At 41.9% G+C, this 20,224-nt stretch overlaps 3 protein-coding genes across 3 annotated transcripts; 2 read left to right on the top strand and 1 right to left on the bottom strand.

Moving 5' to 3' along the window:
• The first annotated feature begins 4,808 nt into the window (after positions 1-4,808).
• LOC116259363 (uncharacterized) lies at positions 4,809-8,783 on the top strand. Its single transcript, XM_031637138.2, has 4 exons — positions 4,809-5,796; positions 7,858-7,950; positions 8,239-8,306; positions 8,410-8,783. Exons 1-4 carry the CDS (start codon positions 5,020-5,022, stop codon positions 8,570-8,572), a joined length of 1,101 nt encoding a protein of 366 aa, XP_031492998.1. The 5' UTR covers positions 4,809-5,019; the 3' UTR covers positions 8,573-8,783.
• Positions 8,784-9,442: 659 nt separating this feature from the next.
• Positions 9,443-13,101, top strand: LOC116258942 (uncharacterized). Its single transcript, XM_031636451.2, has 2 exons — positions 9,443-10,535; positions 12,447-13,101. The coding sequence occupies exons 1-2, from the start codon at positions 9,794-9,796 to the stop codon at positions 12,767-12,769; spliced, it is 1,065 nt and encodes a 354-aa protein (XP_031492311.1). The 5' UTR covers positions 9,443-9,793; the 3' UTR covers positions 12,770-13,101.
• A 225-nt stretch (positions 13,102-13,326) lies between these two features.
• On the bottom strand, positions 13,327-17,579 carry LOC116258941 (metacaspase-1-like). Its single transcript, XM_031636449.2, has 5 exons — positions 17,139-17,579; positions 15,836-16,166; positions 15,336-15,462; positions 14,353-14,550; positions 13,327-13,680 (listed from the first exon to the last, which is right to left on the bottom strand). Exons 1-5 carry the CDS (start codon positions 17,572-17,574, stop codon positions 13,621-13,623), a joined length of 1,152 nt encoding a protein of 383 aa, XP_031492309.2. The 5' UTR covers positions 17,575-17,579; the 3' UTR covers positions 13,327-13,620.
• Positions 17,580-20,224: the final 2,645 nt, after the last annotated feature.

Here is a 20,224-nt window from a genome sequence, read left to right on the forward strand (position 1 = left end):
ATTAAATGTGTACAGAAAATAAAAAAAAGGATATAATGAGGGCAATACCGTGAGGCGGTTAAACGCCATCAGGCGATCCCTATTTCAGGCGTCACTTAGGGAGGACAGAAATCACACAATATTTAAAAATCAATACTAGCTCCCTTTTAGAGGAAACTTGGGCAGCACCTTGTGTTACCAGGGAGGATGGGACGCCCTAAAGCACCGACACAAATTAGCTCCCTAGATGAAAGGCGTTAGGGAGTTAGCTCGCTGGTCGCCTGTGATTTTTTTTAAAGTATCTAGAAAATTTGAAAACTAAAGCGACTTCCGGCGACCAGCGTTGTCAGCTCCGGTGCTGGAAAACAACGAGTAAGAGCTCATTAGATTCGTCTGCTTCTGTAGATTATGCTTGTAAAATTTCATAATTTTTGGAGTCGTCTATAAAAAGATATGGAATTTTTGCATGACTGTCTATCGCTGGAGTGTTTTATGCGACAGAAAATCTGAAAACTACATCGGATTCTGGCGACCGGTGGTAGGTCCGGTATCAAAAAATAACGAGTAAGTACTTGTTGGATTCACATTCTTCTGAGGATTACTCTTGTAAAATTTCATAATTTTTGGATAAGCGGTTGATGAGATACGAATTTTTGAGTAATCACCTGTTGCTGGAATGCTTTTTTGTGAAACTAGAAACTGAACAGTATTCCGGCAGCTGGTGCTGTCAGTTCCGTTGTCGGAAATTGTCGAACAAAAACTCGTTGGATTCATTTGCTTCTGAAGATTATCTTGATAAAATTTCATAATTTTTGGAAAAACCGATCAGGATATATTAATTTTTGAATGACTGTTGATTGAAACAGGAAGCAGAGGTGCTCCCGTGAGGAGAGAGAGAGAGACCAGCGAGAAATGAAATGAGGGCGAGGGTTCCACTAAATTTATATCAAATTTAGAAAATTACAAGAATGGTCCACCTTAATAGTGAAGTTTTCGGAAAAGGTGTTACATTTTTCAGGAATTCATCCCGCAACGTTTTTGCTAAAAACATATTCAAAAAGGGGTCCCCGAAAGTTATTTTCCATAAAAACCGATGAATTCTTACGAAATTACGAATCGTTACCCTTTAAGTCCTTAAAATTTCTAAAAGAGGGTTTTCATTAAATTGTTTGCAATTTCGATGAAAAAGCGAAATATTATGTTGTATTTTCTCTTTAATGCCCTTAGTTTTATTTACAATTTCAGAAAAAAAGGTTCTTAAACCTCTTGATTATATATAATGATTACAATATTATTATTTGAATTTTTTGATGTGGGATACTATACATTGTTGCATGTTTACTCGACTTTGTTCTATTACCATTAAATCAAGTTATAAAATCACTTATTTTTGTTGTTTGAGAAACCGAGCCTAAGGGCGGTTTTTGTGAGAGGTAGTAGACGATGTATAATGATGAGAAACTCTCATATTTGAAATTCGAAGGCGAAACGTGGACTGTGTGCAATAGTTTATGCGAGTGTGAGCTTGTATTTTTGCCTAATGTTTGGTTTTGTCCCGAAAGGTAGTGGCGCACGTGAGCTCACTGTTGTCGCACACTCTTCCGTTTGTATTGGAGGGCACATAGGGTATTGGGTGGCACAAGGGCCCGGGGTTTTGTTTTGTTTCTATCGGGGAGTGAGGCATCTCTTGGTCCCTCAAATTGGGTTCCTAAGGGTCATGCTGCTGCAGCGGCGATCTGGGATATCTCAAGAGGCTTCACTGCAGGTACCCTCGATCTGTTGGATCGCCTGGTGAATATATGTTCTGTTCTGCCCATTAGTTGTGCTCACGAGAATTTCTGTTGTTGCTCGGCACGATGATCACGACATTGTCAGAGAATCAACTTTGGAAACCTATGAAATTTTAGAGGTTGTACACATCTCGAGTCGTTTTGTTTTTGATAATGTGACAGTACTGCAATATATGTTAAGATCTGGAGTCTTGTGATATGAACTTGTTTTACAAAATCAAATATTATTTTGTTGGGCCATGTTTCATTCATGACTGGAATTTTCCATACTCAGAGGAATTTTGACCCCTTTTTTATATCTCTACAGATAGTTCTTGATAGATTATGGCTCATGGAAGGACGACCTCAGCATTGTGATGGACGGACATTGACATTCTGGACATTACGTCGGTTTTGGGATTTGTGGTTAATTTAGTTGTTTGGGTCCAAGTATTTTATTGTTGAAATAAAACAGTGTCAGATTTCTTTATGTTTTGGTAATGACTCAATGTTACTTCTGCTATTATCTATTATAGAAATGAAAAAACATTTGGTATCAAAAATTGGGTCGTGACAAGTTGCGTATGAACTGATGGGCAGCCTGGGATACGTGACGATCCTGATCACACATATATATATATAATTTCCATAATTTTATGGACCCTCAATAAGTCGTGATCCAAATTCTCACTCTCTATAGTAATATGACCAAAATTTCCTCTCTCTAAATGCATCTGTGTGGTGTGGTTTAACTCCCCAAAATGCTAGCAAGGTTTCCTCTCCTCTCACTACAGTGTGGAACTTGGGTATGTAAAAGTGCAAGTTGCTTGATTCTAATTCCGGTTAGGGATGCAAATTGGTGTGTAAGATCCGATTGCCAACCTCAAACAAGATCTAAGTTGCAATCCGCGGACTCGGATTCGATACGTGGTTCAGATATTTGAGTCCAAAATCCGATAAAGATCCAATGGAATGCATGCATGAACCTTTTGCCTCGCAGCTGTTTATAAAGTTGCCGAACTTTATAAACATTTATGAGGTAGGCTGTTCAAGACGATTTAATGAACGTAACTGTTCCGTATAAAAAACGGATTGGAATTAAATACGGTCAAAGTGGATTAATTTTGTCATGTGACAGGTTCCAAAACATATAAGCTGGATATGAGACTATGACAGATGCAGACGAGGTTTGGCTATACATCAGGTCAGATCACCAACATAATATGAAAGAATAGGGGCTCACTAGTTTACCTCTAAATAATCACAAAAAATGAAGAGTTCAAAGGTTTGGGATACGTTTAAATCTAACATTTAATTCGAAAATGACATGATCTAATCTGTTTACTACATGATTATCCGAGTTTTATAAAATCGGGGAAATACTCTTTGGGAAAAGGAAGAAAAGAAAAAGAAAAACGAGAACCGATGAGGACCAAGTCATATCTTCCAATCACTTGGTCATGATCGAGACGAGAAGGGTGTTGGATAAAACACTTGTCACAAAACAGGTCATGCATTTGAACTTTAGTTCGTCTGATCAAGGAGGCTTTTCCGAATAAAGTTTTTTCTTTTAATGAAGCGTTCTGTCTGTCCCTTGTTTGCATAGAGGGTCACCCATTTGCTGGGAACATGACCTTCCTTAGAACACCGCGAACACCTAGAAACTCAAGAGGACGACGCTTGGAAGGTTCCTGAAAGGATAATATCTTGCTAGGACAAAACCCACATGGGTGCACGTGAAGACACCCATAGGCTGGAGGCCGGCACATGCTTTTAAGTGGAAGCATGGAGAGGCCTCCACAGTTTGGAACTGTTTCTTGTGGGCAGTTCCATGCTACATTTACTTTCTAGAATTTATAATTTCTCGAAAAGTGTGACTTCGAAATCATGATTTCGTTAAGAAATTGATGAGATTGGTGGCAGGAGTCCACGTAATAGAAACTTCCGACATTTATATATTTAAAAGTTTATCTTTACAGGGCAGCTCACAATGTTCTTAATTGTTTTCATTTTCCCAAGAGCGTCTTTCAAACAAACGCGGCTGTCAGATTCGATGATTTTGAACTTGGTCACCCTCGTTCCAACGTGCTGGCTGTCTCTGTGTCCAGACTGTCCAATGGAGAAAGTCCAAGTAGACAAGGCAGATTACAAACTTAAAAGAAACAAGAACAACTAAAAATACAGAAAAAGAGACAAGATTAGATAAGATGTCGACCATTTCGGCCAATCTGTACTTGTGAAAGTTTTTTTTTTTTTGTGTGCATCGGATGCTGATTGCTCTCTAACCAAGCACTCATCATGATGAGCGTAGTTTTATTGAAGCATTAAGTAGTTTCCTTGCAGGTGAACAATAGCTGAAGCTTTCAACACAAAGTCGGCTTTTAATGTTTCCAAGTGCCATTGATGACTTCCTTTTTTTGCACTTGTTGACGCTCTTAACACTTGATATAGAAACTGACCATCTACATGGGACACATAATTGTAATCCATGCTGTAATGACCGAGATGAGGACTGATTCAAATGGATCAGTTTGTAGAACAACTTTTAAGATCATTGTAATCGATAGGTCGATCGGCTAAGCTCAAATAAACTTCTTTTATAGTATCCAAACCGTGAATCTTGTTGTTTCCAGATCCTGATCTGAGTTGCATTAAATGAAAAGATATCGAAGACTTTTGCTCTTGGTCATCTTTAAAGGCATTTAAATCTCCTCAACTGCAAAATGGATCGCTGAAAGCTGAAGAAAACAACGACCTCCGAGATGACAGATGATGCTAAGCAGCGGCAATCAATTGGTAGCTCTGACTTTGTGAAAAGCCAAATGCTCATATAATTAAATTCACACTGCAGGCCCAAATGATTTCAGAAGGTTGGCTTGTAGAAGAAAATTTCTCAAGAGTTAAATGAGCAAACTGTTTCTTGACCAAGTGAATGGAGATAGCATAGGACGGGTCCAAGGGTAACGAGTAAAACGGATCAAATTTGATGCGGCCCAAACCCGAAGGACACTCTGTGCCCAGTCACCCCCTCCCTGTCCTTTTATAAAGACGACGCTGGAACGCGCCATTCGTTGCTCACTTTGCCCACGGCGAGCCGGCCGGATCTCTGTAACGATCGGAGGAGGCCTTAGTTAGTCCCTTAACCTACCTGCCTAATCGAGGCTCAACCGCTCGCCATCCTCATCAATCCATCCACCCCAAACGGAATTTACGGATCATCTGAGCTCTCGTCCTATCAAACCACCATGCTATCCCATCCATTCCGTCACAAATGATCAATCTTCTGCAAAAACTCCTTCAAAAGGTCATCAAATCTCTCCTACCCACACCGAAATTCCCCCTGAGAAAGCTCCTCCCGTTGAAATCCCGGCTGCCAACATTCATTTTCCCGCAGATTTCCACTCCACTCTGGTGGCCCCCTAAGATGGCGCGGTGTTTTAGCTTCACGGCGACGAGGGATTACTGCTACCGATATGGCTTTGTCCGCGCGGGGATGACGCCCACCACGGTGGATTTCCACGATGGGACGACGATGCATTGCTGGGTTCCGAAGGCTCCGAAGAAGGCCCGCCCCAACCTCCTCTGCATCCATGGATTTGGCGCCAATGCGATGTGGCAGTGGGCCGGACATCTCCGCGCCCTCCTCGCACACTACAATGTTTACATCCCTGACCTCCTCTTTTTCGGCGAGTCGTACACCACACTTCCTGATCGCACTGAGTCGTTCCAGGCTCGTTGCGTCATCCGGCTCATGCAGGAGCTCGGCGTCACCAGGATGAGCGTCGCCGGGATCAGCTATGGCGGGTTTGTTGCGTACCAAATTGCCGCATTGTTTCCGGAGGCGGTTGATCAGGTTGTGCTCTGCTGCACCGGCGTCTGTTTGGAGCCTAAGGACCTGGAGCAGGGTCTGTTCAAGGTATCGGATTTGGACGCGGCTGTCGGGATTCTGATCCCGCAGACGCCGGCGAAGCTCAGGGAATTGATGCGCTTCTCTTTCTGCAAACCTCCAAGGCCGCCACCCTCTTGTTTCTTGGAGGATTTCATTCATGTGAGTGTGCATTCCTTTTTTCTTCTTGATCTTCCTTGTTTGCCACTAACTGAGAAAGCATGACAAAGTTCGTGTAGCTCTTTCATGGTATTGGGTAGCAAAAACCAACACAGCATTTCTATGTGTTTGTTGACGTATTTGGATTTGTGTTAAGGCGACCATTGGTTCATGCAACGAAATTAGATGGAGACATTGCTCAATTAGGAACTCCTGTGAGCAACATCTTTCTTTTTCCTTTTCATCATTCTCCTTTGAATTTTCTTCGCAGAGCCTTTGTTTTTTTTCCCCAGTAACTTTCTTTTTATTCATGTTAATATTATTATTTTATAGCAAGCATCTATAGCTGGATTTCTCTATGAAATGCTTGGTGCTCAATCGCTACGAGTACGTTCAGGGTAGAGATTACATGGAAAAGAATAAAAGCCTGTGAAGAGAATGGGCGTTGGAAGCAAGAATAAGTCTTAAATGAAAAAGAAAAATTCTATTAAGAGATTTCCCGCACTATTTCTCCGCGTTTGTTTCAGGAAAGCTGTGGAAGTTGGGATTGGGAAAGGAGAAAGAGAAGCAGCTTGTATGTAAAAGTTTCTTCATGCACAGTTGGAGAGTTTTTTTTTCGTCGAAGACTTTCCTGAAGTTTTCCATATTAAAAATTACCGTGTCTGGAACCATTGTGTTAAAAGGAACGTCCTCACTTATACCTATGTCGGGACTCGCTTTAAGAAAACGAACCTCTTGATTGGAAATTCTGTCTCTTTAGGTGTCTCATTATTGACGTGGATAATGATTTTTTAGGAGCTCCACTGACTTCAGGAATATCTTGCTAAGGTTTAGTTAGGAAAGAACTAAGCATGTTCGCTAGTTTCTGCAATCTGCAGATCCTTTCTTGGCCGTTTCATGGCTGGCAATTTTGTTTGGAATATAATGCCATGGTGTCATCCTTTTCATTGTCTCTATTGTGGTTGGTGGTTTCTGGCCAGTGGCATTTGTTAGCAGGTTTTATGTTATAATTTCCCAAGTACTAGCAGCCACAGGGTTGCCAACAAATATGCCAATTTCACTCGGCCCAATATTGAGATCCATTGATCTCTTATCACATTTCTGGGTGCAAATTGACGTACTGACGCTTTGTTTGTCTCTTATGTGGGCAGAGATAACATACAGCAGCATTAATGAATTGCACAGCTGCTGGACAGCATAAATGAATTGCATAGTTTCTTCCTGGGTTGCAACCAACACATGGCTTCTTTAGTATGGTGCTGCAATAATGAGGCAGTAGGGATGGTTGTGCGTGCACATGATAGTAGTTGAGACTTAAAGAGGGCTAAGTTGACTTGAATTTTAAGCGATTGGGAATGAGAATCAGGTCAAGGGTTTCTCAGTTGAGGTTATTCGCCTTAAGAGCAGTTACAGTCGTGTTTTAGCTGCTGTTCGTTCAGAGTAACAGAAGCCGCAGACAATTTGGCCGAAGCGGCTGGTCTTGGCCTCTGGTTCATCATTCATCACGATCATCAACTCCGAGAACTTGTTTTTGCCCACGACAAAAATAAGTAACCTTCTGCTGGTGATTCGGTGTAATCCGTCGTTTTGTGGTGATGTCCTGAAACATAAGGATCCAGGGACAGTGGTTGATATCATTCATTGCTGTGATTGAATGGTATCTCGGGATACTGTACAGTCGCGATCCATGCATTTTGATTGGGAAAAAAAAAAAAAAAGTCTGTGTGCGTTACTTCTTCACTTGTAACCATAGAGTCTCCACAGTGAAATGACCAAATGGGGTAACTTTCAATGTTTAACTACAACCGGTATTTATGCCCACAGGCACTGGAATTTTGTGTGCAAACTTGTGGACAAACTATCAATGCTGAATAAGTTTTCTAAATGGTAAAGGGGAGAGATAGAGGCCTTCGATGCGGTGGACCTGATCTCAGTAGGAGCGCTCGTATTTCTAGTTCTGTGCTTCATATTCAAATTGTCTAACTATACTTGTGCTGTTCTTAAGATTTAGTGGAGATTCGTTTTCCTATTGACTAACACATGCTGGCTGAAATATTATTGTAGGTCATGTGTACTGAATATGTAAAGGAGAAGAAGGAACTGATCATGGAGTTGGTCAAGGACAGGAAATGCTCCGAGATGCCTCGAATTACCCAGGTATGGCTTAACATTATTTGGTCCACAAGCATTTCGGAGCCTTAGTGATAAATGGAAGAAGAAAATTTAGAAGGACCTTAATAAACTTTATCCAACTACACTGTTCAACCGAGGGTGTACCGAGTTTGCTGTGGCATCCCCATTCAGGCAACCTTCTGAGTCCAGCAAAATTAATTGAAGAAATCCTCATTAATGTCTCAACAGGCTGCCTATTCTTAAGAAGAGGGTTAAGAAAAAGGGAGAAATAACTCCACACTGCCTATTCTAATGAGTTCATTTTTGTGGCAGCCAACTCTAATTATATGGGGTGAGCAGGATCAGATCTTCCCACTGGAGCTGGGGCACAGACTTAAAGGGTTAGTTCGTTTACGTGCTTTCCTTCTCTTCTTTCCTCTCCATGATTTCACCACCCTTTTGCTTCTTCCCGCAATTCATGTTGGTTAATGACTCTACTTGCAGACACATTGGAGACAATGCTGAATTGGTTGTTATAAAAAATGCTGGCCATGCTGTGAATCTAGAGAAGCCCAAGGAATTTTTCAGGCATTTGAAGAGATTCTTGATTGAACCTCTATATGACAGGAAGATTGACTCAGAGTCCTTGTTGGGCAAGCCTCGATAAGCAGAGTTATAAGAACATATATTATGTACACATACCATTTGGGCATTAATTTCTATCAAGTTCTCCTGAGAGCGCTTATTGGCCTTGATTCATATAGCTGTAAAGCTGCTCTGGTGGGGCCCCTTTCAGTCTTCAGAATTTGAAGTGGTCATCGATTGTAAGCATTCAAGTTATATAAAATCAGTTTGTCCACAAGTATCTTTCTGCTTCATTCACATTTTTTAAAACTTTTTTTTTTGTTAAGTTATGAGAATATATATATATATATATATATATATTCCTCACTGTTATGCCGGTATTCAGGTTTCCTAAAAACTCATGGCGTGTTACTGGTGGCTTCAATTGAAAACTCTTAGCAATCAATGAAGCGCTTCCTTTCCTTGGAAACTTTTAATGTGTTGCTAAAGGTCTCTAAAATATTAGAAAAGAAGTAATAAGAATTTTAAATAAGAAAGAACAATAAACCAGGTATCATCAGACGACAGGCACAGCTGGGTTTGGTCCGATAGCTAAGCGTCGAGTCCATCAAGCTTGGGTTTGTTTAGGGTCGGGCCCAGCCTGGGCAACTTGGAGCTCTTATTGGCGAAGCACCATCTGAAAAAAGCAGCACTGGGTGGTAGGTAATCCAGCTTCCATCTTAGCCTATTAGTCAAGAAAAGGAACACCTTCCAATTGCTTGTTGGAATGTTCAGTCAAAGACAATAAAAGCAGGAAAGAAGCGAGAGGCGGCGACCATTGCCTGAAGAAGCTCAGTCCCGCATACTCTCTTCAAGATGAGAGTGTACGAAATTGTTTGATGAAGGTAACAAGTTTTGCTCAAGCTCGAGTTAGCAAGATTGCGTACGTGACTTGATGATCATAATTCATAAGATTGAATAAACACAATTTCGCCTAAAACTCCGTTCATCTCTCTGCAATCAGATCCAAGTTCAGTTTTTAAAAAAATCAAGTCCCGAGTCGAAAACTGGATTCGATTAGGTCAGATTTTGGGCAGTGCATAAAGTTTCCATTTAAGAACCCGAAGCCGGTGGGGCTGCGATGGCAGAAAAGAGACCCACGGATGAGATGGCCGTTCGATGATCAGGAAGCTTGTTCTTTACAGCTTCACACAAGTCAAAATCGACTATTTTAATGGACGGAAGCGTGTCGATTGACTCCATTCCCCGCGAAAAACGGGAGCCCCGTTAATTTCCGGGGAGGACGTGGAGTCGGGCTTCAGAAATGGCCCCCTCGACCGTCTTCCCTCTCAAGCTCCCGCTCTACTGCATCGATTCAGCCCTCGAGGTACTCGCCAAAGGCAGGATATGCAGGATCTTCCACCATGTCCAGTACGCAATTGCTCTCTTCCTCTACGCTCTCTTCTCCGCCCTCCGCCTCCTCCTCCTCCGCTTTCCGGCCGGTTCCCGCCGGATTCCCAACCCGGAGCCCGCTGGGAGTAACAGCCCCGCGGTCCTCGACTCCGGAATAGGCCGGGCCCTCACGCAGATCCTCTCTCTAACGAGCGAGATCCCCGTGGGCTCACGGAAGTACGACGTCGTCCGCGACCTCGCCGATCGAATCATCGACGAGAACGCCCGCGATGGGAGCGCGGTGTTGGCAGAGATCAACCGCGCGGTGGTGTCCTCTGCTTTCGGCAGGACCCTCGACTTTCTGGAGGTGGCGATGGAGGAGCGCTCGTCGTCGGAGGGCGAGTTCCCATCTTCGGAGAAGGTCGAGGGCTCGCAGGTCATCGGGCTTTTGCGAGTCGTGGAGGCGGCTAGGCGCCGCCTAGGGTTTTCCGGGCGCAGGGACAGCAGGTTGTCTGCGGAGAAGCTGGCTCTGGAGCTGCTCTGGCTTGCGCAGAAGCTGGACGTCTGTGGAGCCGTTGGTGAAGCCATCCGACGTCTGGGATCGGCTTCTCGTGTGGCTCGACTCGCTGTCTCGGCTGACCCTCGGCTCCAGACTTGCATCGTCAAACTCTCAGGTACTCTCAAGACAAATTACGATTCCATCGTCCAACTCCCAGCCGTAGCAATTTCCCTTGTCCATTTTTGCATTTGGACCCCATTTTTGCAGTTACCTTGCGAGTCTTTTCTCCTGTTTTCGGAACATGAGCTCAAAGTTCAGTGGTCGACCCTCTACCGACAATGGAAACAACTAGATTATTGTAGTAATTGTTGGTCTCCTGCTCCAAAACGATTTATCTGAATTAGGTCTGGTGGATCACCGATTTCTTTCTGCGATGGTGATTCGCCCCACATCCCAGAGGGAGGAACAGAGATGAAAAATCTCGGCCCTGATTTCCGTCCGTCCTTTTGGCTGGTAGAGAATCGCTTGGAAGCTTTCGACACTGTCGCTTTTCCTTGGACGGCGACAATGTCCCTACGCATATGCTAGTTGGAACGCGTGTTTGGTCTCTGGCTGTTGTTCTTCGGGTCTGAATTTGACTCGTGACGTTTGCTAATTACGATTGGTTGCAATTTTACAATCTATTTGCTGAACCTTACCTGGCTGGAAAAATATCCAAGCGAGGTTGCTCACCACGAGTACCCTCACAGGATAGACCATACTGCCGACTATGCCGGCCTTTTTTCCCCTTATCAATTTGGGTCAGATCTTTCAGTAAATGGAGTGGGCCTACTTCGGCCATTCTGCTCCATGGTTGGTTGGTGTCGAGATCAACGCCGTTAAGACTCCTTACGGAATTTCTGCACTCGGACCCAAGTATGGTTTTTGTCAAATTCATGAAATTTAAAACTCAAGTTGTTGGGAGTTCATTTTGATATTTGATAGCGTTGGCGTTGCTAAAAGGGAGAGCTATCGGCCATCCATATTCTCTTATTGATATAGCCCATAAAAAATGAAGTCCATTGAAGCTGGTGACAAGAGATCGCCCAAGAGCAGAAGAATTCGTGTTGTCAACAGCATCCTACTGAGGGTGGTACGGAAATCGAATTATCAGCTCAATCTGTAGTGCGATGTCTGACCGTAGTTACTACTTTCACGCAAACCCCACAAGGTCGTTAAAATCAGGTTCTGAAACGAATCCGACCGAAAAAGATTGAGAGAATAGGCTGAATTGAATCAGAATCAGAATCAGATTCGGAATCATTTGCAAATGGGATCAGATGAAAGTTTTATATCTTAAAGTAAAAACAAAGGAAGAAAGTTTTGAAAACATAAAAAGAGAAAGCAACAAACGTTATCTCTGACCCTCTAAGGAATCAAAAGCATATGATTTTACTCGAATCAGCCGATTCAGGTCCATTAGGCTAATTTTTACAACACTGCTTCCAAACAGTGAAAGTCATAAAACCTCTTGCAATTATCATGGCCTCTAACACCTTGTTTCCAAGCAGTCAAATTGTTGTGTTATGGATTTGTTGAAGAAGGCCGGACTGTGTATGCTAGTATAGGCAATCTGTGTTGCTTTTAGTGAGTGCTGGTAAATTAACCGAGCAGCTCTTTTGAGCTAGTTCGGCTTGGGAAACTTGGTCTTGCTGGTACTATCTTCTATGCTTTTAGTTGGTCGTGCGAATTGTATCACATTAAAACATCTATACGAAGGTTCATAATGAATCTTGAAATCTTTATTTAAACGAAAGCTAAAACGTTGGTTAAACCATAAACCTTCGGATCCTATTTGATTCTTTTTTGCTGGTTGGTTTGGTTTATTGATCTAATCTGATCTACAGATCAGCAGTAGAAATGGGGATTTCTTTTTTAAATAAATAGCAATTGAGAAAGGCTGAGCTTGCAGTGTAGATGATTTAGATAAATACTTGTTAATGTAATCAATTTCATATTATACCGTTTGTTAGTGAGCGGCATGATTGGTCAAGTTCTTGCAGGTATTTACAATAAATTATTACCTTGTTCCTTTTGGCTTGTGCAGTTTTCATATTGAAGAAGATTAAGGAAGTTGAAGAAGATGGAGATAACAAGATCGAACGGTCAGAAGTACTCCAATTTCTGCTATGTTGGATGCCATTGCTTTGTCATGCTAGCAATGGCGCGGATGCACCAGTTTTATCATCCGTTGAGAGAGTACATATGGAAGGTGTGATAGAGGAGACAATTAACAGACTGGCTTTGGAAGATCAGGAGAAGGTGTTAAGGATTTGGCTTAAGCAGTACTCAAGCTCTACTTCCGACTGGCCGAACTTGCAACAATGCTATAACAGGTGGTACTCTGCATCCAGAAAACTTGTTGGTTGACAAACAGAGAAAGACTGGAATCAACAAATGTCAGCAAATATCTATCTCTGTAAAGGATTCTGTGGACGAATATCTATTTCTGTAAAGGATTAGGTCATCCACATTATAGAATGCATTATTCATGACAGATGCACTTATTGTATACTTTCTCGTTCCCTTTGTAGTTGTACAAATTCTTGCATGGTGTACATATCTTAATATTTTTATATCATAGACCCAGTAGGTATACAAGTTAACTTTTTCCTTTTTCCGTTGTTTTATTTTCCTTTCATGTAGAAAATGGTCGATTATATTCTCCGGTTAGCAATAAATCGAATATTTAATGTAGTGTATACTTCTGTCCGTCTCTAAGTTTTTATGGATAAAAAGGCGAAGGCATAGTCCTGACAATGCGAACTTGCACGCACGTGGATATGCACGCACCGAAGAGTCCTGAAAATTTCAGACTGCAATTGTTGGTGACGAGCAGTGGTTGGCTTGGCTGAATAGCCAAGTTCTTGAGCAACAGATGTGTCTCTTGGAGCTTACATGGATTGTAGATACGATGACAAGCCTGAGGAAGAGAAAGGGGGAAACTTTATTCAACCTCCTGCAACCAGCTTGAATTTTTCATGGAACAGGAGCAGTAAACTTTTGAACATGTTGGTGTCCACTCTTCGACGACCAGTTTCAAATCATTATGGCTCTCTAACCAAATGACGGTCCATATAGGTTATAAAACACAAACTGCATATAGTGCTAGATTTCCCAGGAGAAGGCTACAACTCCCAACGAAGAGATGGTAAAGTTGGTTTCGATCGTCTCCTTCTAGGCTTCAACATCTAAATCAACCATTCTCGACAGATGAATCATCACAAGTAGAACGGCTTCTGGTATATGTCGAACGGCTCTGATGATGACAATAATGGCTCCTGCATGATTTATGTATCAAATCAGCTAAGAAATGGATGAGCAGCATTTCACAATAATGCCGGGGCGTCATGGTTTTGTCTCCCTACTGTTCAACTGCCCTGTCAGAGAGGGACAATCACTGAAGTATATCTATTTTTCAGAAACCCAGCAAGCTATTAGGTTAATGGTATTATCTTTGTGCTTAGCTACAGTTCCAGAAGGACATTGACCATCGAAACCATGCACTGTCTCCCATTTCATGATTTTGATGCACAGCCACGCTATCGTTCAGTATGCATTTGCTACAAATCATCAGTGACCTCTGATGATGTTGCCAGCACCGATTTTCCTATGTTACAGTCCAGACCTGAGTACACTATCCATACTGCTGCCTGGTGACTACAAACTTTTTCCAACAAAATTTTAAGTCAAAGGCCAAAACATGCAAGAGCACAAGGTTTTCAGGATTTGGAACGAAAAGCCTACCATTAAATGAATGGCAGGCAATTAAACTGAAATTAGAGGGAAAAGTCCTCGGTTAACTACTCCCAAAGAGGGTCATGGGCAAAAATAATTGCAACAGCAGCAGCCGAGGAACTTCCACGAATTCAATTCCAAAATATGGCTGCGGTCTTTTAGGCTTTTTGCATATGTAATGCGTTTGGTCCAAATGACAAAGAAAAGGGAATCACCTGTGCCAACCCATTGCCGAATACTCTTTTCAAGAGCGAGGAAATTGGGCCACTTCCCTGAATTCCTAAATTAGCATTTCTGATAGCCCATTGAATGGAATGCATCAGACTGCCATAGGTTGCTCCAGCACCCTTATTCTCAATAGCATGAATGAAAGAGTAAGTCATGGCACCTGTCATTGTATTTCCAGTAAAAGCCTGCATAGCAAGAAAATCCATCCACACGTTATTTATTTTGCACGGTAATCCATAGAGTGAATTTTGTTATATTTACAACTAAATTTGTTCAAAAATAGGGCATGGAAGATGCTTAAGCTGAATGTGCGCTTCCATAAATTGCTTGGAAACTGCGTTGAGGAGCTTTTTAATTTTGAGGACTACTGCTTCATAGTATCCAGCAGAGTCTTGCGCCTAGTATCTTGGACATTTTTTGTTTCCTTAGAAGATTTCATAAAAGTTTAATTCTTGAGTCATTCGACCTGGAAAATATTGTATTTAAACGCCAACCATGTTTGTGTTGGTAAATAGGCGCTTGTGAACTTTATTCCACGCCATTCTCGACAGATCTCATTCGTATTCAGAGTGCTTTCTAGAACTCGATTTTAAGTTCCTAACCTTATGAAAATAATCTCTATCGCATCTTACTAGGGAAAGATTAATATGACTGCTATAGTCTCTGCTCCAATGGTATTTTTTCTTCCTCCCCTATTTACTGACATATTTGATAGAGATGGAGAGAAAAGGACGTTTCTAGGTAACAAGTTGAGTCAAAAGAGCAGGATCTTAACCACAAAAATCATTGGGTTACGATGACAGATACCATACTGTATTCCATATTTTAAAACAACACATCAAATAGCAACAGAAAGCTAATTGGATCAGAAAAATAGATGCACCTCCATTAATCTAAAATGCAACACCCAGGAATTGCTTCATAATAGGAATTTACATACTGTGTACCTCTCTATGTTGGTGTTCCTTACCGAGGTATCAGCTGAGGTTTGATGGTCATCACAGCTGCAGAATGACCATGCCTCTCCACCACTTGTACCCTTCTCTGCTGCCGCTGGTAGTGAACTATGCTGGTTTTGCAACTCGTATAGCCCGCTCCTATTTAGATCAGGATTCGAATTAGAAATGCCCGGTGGGAGTAAGGTTTAAGGACATCTTAACTTCAGTTGTCACAAGGTTACTAACACTGAAGCTTAACCCCGAGTGGAACCATCAGAAATGTTAGTTTTAAAAAGGCTGATTGACTTGGAGAGAAGAAGATGGTGAACCATCAAAAGAACCTCTCCACAGCACTAATTGAACTTATTGTCCCAGTCATGGTTGAATTCCCATGAAGCATCACTGGCGATGCTAGAAGCGTGTAACATGATAATACTGCTTCTCCCAGGAAGGTTCAAGTAATCAAGTCTGAGTTTCCCTTTGGAACTCATTTGACTTCACGAAAAATAAAAAGTTCAGATTAGCAACTAACCGACCGATTTTCCACACGTAGGGCAGATCAAGAGCAGTGCCACTATGACAAGCATCTATGATTGCATGAAGTCTCACTCCATGGTGAAGATTCCTGACAATTGTTTCATTGATCTCATCATCAACAATGGTTCCTGCCGTTTCAAAATCCAAGGGACAAAGTGTCTCATCATAACCATCAATTTCATCTCCATTATAATCTGGTTGCTGCGACCCATGACCAGAGAAATGAAAAACCAATGAATCTCCTGCATGACAGTCCTGTACAAGCCACCGCATTGCCATTCGAATGTTTTGTTTGGTGGGCCACCGAGATGGATCGCTTTCATCTTCTGCAAAAGATAAATGTGAATCACCACACTGGTAGGTGAGGTTTTCAAAGAGTCTACGCAAGCATCCTTAAGGAAAAAACAAAATGTATAATTTCATACAATGGCGGACAAGCACTTTTCAGATGACTCAAACCCCCTATCCAAGTACATGACTGATGAGCTGCAAAGCATGGATAAAATCATAAAACAATCACAGTCTGAACTTGGCTTAAAACTGCGACCGTCATAAATGAATCTGTCACAATAAGGCAGGAACCAATGTGTCAATTGCCCACAGGTCAGGAACAAAATCTAGACAAACCCAAATACAAGTTGGGACGAGTCCAACCAAAATATCTCTAGAACAAATGGCAAAAAGCAACCATCAAAACCTGTCAGCTACTTGGGAAAAGATGCTTAATTCTATAATTGCAGCAACAGTTGTTTGTTACAGAGACATTTACAGTTCTAACCATGTAGTATATTCATATTGCCACTATAACTTATGGCCAGAACACCTTATCTCAATTATATAGTAACCAGAACTTATGAATCGTGCTATCTCAATTATATAGTAACCAGAACTTATGAATCGTACTTGTTTTGCTAGATTTCATGCTTTCAGATTTATCTTCACGAATCGTGCGCTTATATTGTTGATACTGTTAGTACTACTTTTATGATCTTTACAATCATTGTCACCATCATGCTTTGAGATTCAAGCTGGGGTTAAGCAGAACAGCACCAGTTCCAAGATTTACACGAGACTTAAAGAGATCAAATTACAGGGAAAAATCTTATGATATAGAGACAGGACAAGCATCCGCACAAGGTGAAAAACCATGTTAAGCACATTAAATCATATGCATCATGGTGCTAGTGCTGTACAAACAAAAGTGTGCTCACCATATGATAATATGCCACTGAAGCGCCACATGTATCTAACAAGTCCAAATTAAAATAGAAAGGGACGAGTTCTTTCTTTTTAATTACCAGTCAGCATGAGGATACAATCTTCTGGGAACCCAAACTTCTGGCACAACAAGTACTTCATGCACATCACGTCGTTAATGGTACCCTGCAGCTCATAGCTCCTTGACCTGTAACTGACCCCACAGAGAAGAGCCCTCTTGCTCCCATGGGCAGATGGGAAGCTAGGCAGCCGGCCTAAGTGAGATGAGCCATTGGTTCTCTGGAAACTTGGCTGTGGGGTACCGTTGATATATGAACTGTTAGGATTCGCCACAGCGTTCACAAATCCCTTGAGCCAAGTGATAGCTCGCCGGGCGCGATCTCGCATCCGCACCCGAGTACAGCTACCACATGTTGAACACCATACTTTCTTAGATCCAGGTTGAACATGAAGTTGTGAGTCACAAGTAGAACACCTGGTCATCATCTTCCCATTCATTTTCTGCCCTCTTCCCATGGTCATAGGCTAAGTTGCTATGGAGGAGCCGGTAGAATAAAAAGGAATGAAAAGGGAAGACACCCTTTATTCTTACTTAGCTGCGACGGCGAATCTGATTCTCCTTTGTCGTGCGAGTGCACGAGGTCATGGCTTCGTGCTAGGGATATTCTGCCTTCTCTTCTAGATATCAAGGCATAAAATGTGATTATTACAAAAGTTGTTCACATTTAAGATGCCGCAGCCGCTGCGTATTTAACGATGCATGTGGGCGATAGCCTGAGAGGGTCAAGTCGAAGCAGTGGCAGAATAAAAAAATTCAAAAGAGCATACATTTTACTAGGTTTAGTGCCTATTGAGCATTACCGTGAGACTGGTGTGGACACCACATTCGGGTCCAACTTCATTTTAATAAAAATTTTTATTAATAAAATAAAAATAATAGAAATTACTTATATTGGATTGAATCGGATCCTGTTAAACCGATCCTATCTAGCCCGATACATTATCGAGCTGGTCCTAGTAGTTTTTTTTTTTTCTTGCCCGGCCAGATACCCAGTTCGATGCCCACCCTTAAGCAGCACACAGATATAGCTCTGCTACTGGTTCGAAGGTTCGTTCACATGAAAACCGAAACATTCTTTAACCAAGAAAATGGGCTCCACTTGTTGTATCCCATGTGTTGTTATTTTGACGGACTGTGTTTTTCATATGAAAGAGAATAGATCTAAAGGCCAGTGAAGCTGGTGGTACTTTCATTGGCTTGAGATTAAACACATAAGGAAAAGAGAAGGAGACAGCCATTGTGGGGCGGCTGATGATGGATTCGCAGCATCAATAATTCCTTTTCCATCTGCATGTCTTTCTTATGCAGTTGGTCCGATGACCGTTGTATCCTCTATGTGTTTGTTATCGCAACTTCTCTCCCCGAAAAAAGGTAGGATTTGCATGGGCTCTGCCCGAAAAAAAAAAACATGTAAATTCTTAAAAATTTCACTTGTTATATATAAAAATTTTGAAAAATGAGATTTCAGCCTTAACTAAAATTTAAAATTTAAAATTTTAACTCGGCTCCCTTATGAAAAATTTCTCGCTCCGCCCCTCTGTATATCTCTCTCTCTCTATCTTGCATGGAGTCATTCCTGCAGTGCGAGCATCTTCCCTTGTTTCAGCTGATCTTGAAAAAAAGACTATAAAAAGTTGAGTTGAAAATACTGAAAGAAAGGTCGGTTCTCACTGTCTAAGACGTGTGCAATAGTCCAACAATTCCTAGTTGAAAATGCCTCCCTGCGGTTTGATGCCCTGGTCAGGGGAGAATAGAAAAAGGGGTTGCACTAAAAAATACATTCCAGTTATGTTCTTTTACCACCACGATGATCACTTTTGTCGCATGTTACATGGTCATAGCTTCGTAGTATCATATTCTATCCAGTCCCCAGAGAAACAAACAACACAAAAGGAGTTCTAGATTTGGAACTGAAACAAATTTTACAATGTTGACAAGGTCAAACTGCTGTAGGCAGGTCAAGGTCAAATTTGATTGAAACATGACCTTCCAACTTCCAAGCGAAGAAGAAGATTGATACCCAAATTGACATGGCGGACTGCCGGTGGCTCTTACGTCTTGTGCTTACGATCCCGTTCTCGTAATCATCACTCCTTGCAAAGATAAAACAACATGCGCAGAAGAAGGTTTACACAGGGAACTGCTACACGACGGTTCAGGTTAATGTTAATCGTAGAACTCATTCAAAGGAAAAAAAAAAAAAGTAATAACAAGAAGAGGTACCACATTCATTCAGTCGTCCCAGTATCTGATCAGAGGATATCCATACAAGGGGTTGGTGCTCCAGGCACTAGTGCTGCTTAGGAAAATGAACCCATGAGTCTCTCGGCTCAGACGCATGAATGGTCGGGCACCGGTATGTTTGTAGTAACAGATGATAAATGCTACATTACCATATCAAGCCTAAGTACGTGCTTGACGGTACGCTTCCCTCATAAAATAGAAGTCCTTAAAAGGCTTTAGTTGCGCAGGATAGACCCTTAGCCCTTTATTGCCTTCCAATATTTTGACGGGAACGAACTTTGAAGTGAAAATGCAACCGCAGCACGAAGTAGGACTGAAGTTGGACATAAAAATGGCAGCTGCCAAGAAAATTGTTCATTCATTTATTGGTGCTGGGCTTCGCTTGTTTTTCCCATACGATGTTCGCTATTCTTCGTCAAAATAATTTGTTGTTTCTTGGCAGAATGACCTATTTTGACATGAAACTGTGAAAGAGGCCTCACCAGCTTATATCAAGAGTGCCATTCAACCCGTAAGCTCCAACATGAATATCTTAAAGCAACCTCCTATCCCCGTCTATGCGATGCATGATTCGTCAATCAGCTTAGACATTTCGAATGAAAGCGACCCAATTCAATTATTAGTAGCAAGTAGCTGACAGAATGCACAGATGATCGATGAAGCTGCCTAAGTCAAGCTCTCCCTAACTCGACGAGGTTACTGCTTCACATCTACTGCCAATATGCTATCCTGATTCCTTCATGCGTGCCATCCATTTACACACTTTTGGCTCATGGGCGTACATGTTAACAGATGATTCACTACAATGACGATGTGCAGGGAAGGAAAGGAATCAGAGAAATTATGGAGCAAATAGGAATC

The sequence above is a fragment of the Nymphaea colorata genome, chromosome 8, assembly GCF_008831285.2.
Source record: "Nymphaea colorata isolate Beijing-Zhang1983 chromosome 8, ASM883128v2, whole genome shotgun sequence".
Taxonomy (NCBI): Eukaryota; Viridiplantae; Streptophyta; class Magnoliopsida; order Nymphaeales; family Nymphaeaceae; genus Nymphaea; species Nymphaea colorata.

Excerpts from the sequence above, each read along its gene's own strand:
- LOC116259363 (XM_031637138.2), top strand. The coding sequence starts at position 5,020 with ATGATCAATCTTCTGCAAAAACTCCTTCAAAAGGTCATCAAATCTCTC. Across the intron at positions 5,797-7,857 it reads TCTTGGAGGATTTCATTCAT|GTCATGTGTACTGAATATGT; the intron begins GTGAGTGTGCAT and ends ATATTATTGTAG. Across the intron at positions 7,951-8,238 it reads AGATGCCTCGAATTACCCAG|CCAACTCTAATTATATGGGG; the intron begins GTATGGCTTAAC and ends TTTTTGTGGCAG.
- LOC116258942 (XM_031636451.2), top strand. The coding sequence starts at position 9,794 with ATGGCCCCCTCGACCGTCTTCCCTCTCAAGCTCCCGCTCTACTGCATC. Across the intron at positions 10,536-12,446 it reads TTGCATCGTCAAACTCTCAG|TTTTCATATTGAAGAAGATT; the intron begins GTACTCTCAAGA and ends TGGCTTGTGCAG.
- LOC116258941 (XM_031636449.2), bottom strand. The coding sequence starts at position 17,574 with ATGGGAAGAGGGCAGAAAATGAATGGGAAGATGATGACCAGGTGTTCT. Across the intron at positions 15,463-15,835 it reads TACGTGTGGAAAATCGGTCG|GAGCGGGCTATACGAGTTGC; the intron begins GTTAGTTGCTAA and ends TGATCTAAATAG. Across the intron at positions 14,551-15,335 it reads AAACCTCAGCTGATACCTCG|GCTTTTACTGGAAATACAAT; the intron begins GTAAGGAACACC and ends CTTGCTATGCAG.